Source organism: Aptenodytes forsteri, unplaced genomic scaffold, assembly GCF_000699145.1.
Source record: "Aptenodytes forsteri isolate BGI_AS27 unplaced genomic scaffold, ASM69914v1 Scaffold634, whole genome shotgun sequence".
Lineage (NCBI taxonomy): Eukaryota > Metazoa > Chordata > Aves > Sphenisciformes > Spheniscidae > Aptenodytes > Aptenodytes forsteri.
In genome coordinates this window covers 10,684-12,032 of record NW_008793943.1, presented here as the reverse complement: position 1 = coordinate 12,032, position 1,349 = coordinate 10,684, and the positions used below count along the sequence as shown (strand labels likewise).

The following is a 1,349-nucleotide window of genomic DNA, read 5'->3' as shown; positions in this document are numbered from 1 at the left end:
GGCCGCCAGGTTGGGCACGAGGCGACGACGAGGGGCCGCCGGCGTCCTGGGAGGGTTGCCAGCAGGTTGAGGGAGGTGATCGGGGGGGGGGCGGTGAGGCCACCGCACCTGGAGACCCGAGTCCGCTCCTGGCCTCCCCGGCTCCGAGAGAGCCTGGGACGTGCTGGAGAACGTCCCGACGAAGGGGCCACCGAGACGACGAAGGGACCGGAGAGGCTGAGGGAACCGGGACCGGTCGCTCGGCGAGTCGGTGGCGCCTCCGTCTTCGGAGAGGCTCGAAAGCTGTTGGGTCGCCGTCTCGGACGAGCAGCTCTTGGGGACCTGCTTGAGCGGATGGTTGGACCCGATGACCTTGGAGGTCCCGTCCCACCTCAACCCACCTCTGGTCGTCCGAGAACGAGACCCCGACGCGTTTCTTTCCCTCAGGCTTCATCAAAGTCCTCCTCTACATGGCCTTCATGACCATCATGATCAAAGTCCACACCTTCCCGCTCTTCGCCATCCGCCCCATGTACCTGGCGATGAGGTGACTTCGGCGCGGACTCCGGCGCCGGCCACGGCTGCCGGCACGCCGTCGGCTCGATCCCGCCCGTCCCGTCTCTCGTTCCAGGCAGTTTAAGAAAGCGGTGACGGACGCCATCATGTCCCGCCGGGCCATCCGCAACATGAACACGCTGTGAGTAACACGGTGAAAGCGGTTTCCGCCCCCTCCCCGGGCGCTCTGAGCTCCGTTGGCGTCTCCTCGGTGGTGGCTTTTGAGGTGGGATCCACCGGGAAAAAAAAAACCAACCTCAAAAACGCCAAACTTGAGGAAAACGCCTCGTTTGCCGCGCGGGAAAGAGCTCGGAAGGACCCTGTAGGGTGACGGGGTCGTGGATATCTCAAACTCCTGCCCAATACCGTAATTTAACCGAAAAACCGGTGGATAACGGCGAGGGGGAAGGGTCGGCTGGCGGTGGGGAGGACCCAGAAGTCCCGCTGCCTTCCCATCTCCCCCCTCGAAACCCCCCTAAAACGGCGGGAAGGGGGTTTTTTCCCCCGCCCCGGCGTTTTCCACCTGACTCTCCTCCCCGGCGCAGCTACCCCGACGCCACGCCGGAAGAGCTGCAGGCCATGGACAACGTCTGCATCATCTGCCGCGAGGAGATGGTGACGGGCGCCAAGCGTTTGCCGTGCAACCACATCTTCCACACCAGGTGGGTGAGGAACCGGGGTGGCCCACGCTCCCCGTGTCCCGTCCCGTCCCCCCGATTTCGGCGTCTCCGGCGTTTTTGACGTTCTCAGTGAGGGGGGGGTGAAATCACGGCCCCGCTTGGCGGGGGGGGGGGGTTTTGGGGGGGGTCTTCGTC

General features: G+C 65.0%; 1 protein-coding gene across 1 annotated transcript in view; it reads left to right on the top strand.

Moving 5' to 3' along the window:
• The window catches only part of SYVN1 (synoviolin 1), a gene marked incomplete at its 3' end in the record, with an annotated part of 8,219 nt that overhangs the window by 6,089 nt on the left and 781 nt on the right, over positions 1 to 1,349 (top strand). Inside the window, exons 7-9 of the mRNA XM_009273893.2 lie at positions 427 to 526; positions 611 to 676; positions 1,080 to 1,213. Of these exons, the coding sequence (XP_009272168.2) occupies positions 427 to 526; positions 611 to 676; positions 1,080 to 1,213 (300 nt within the window). The remainder of the gene's footprint in view (positions 1 to 426; positions 527 to 610; positions 677 to 1,079; positions 1,214 to 1,349) is intronic.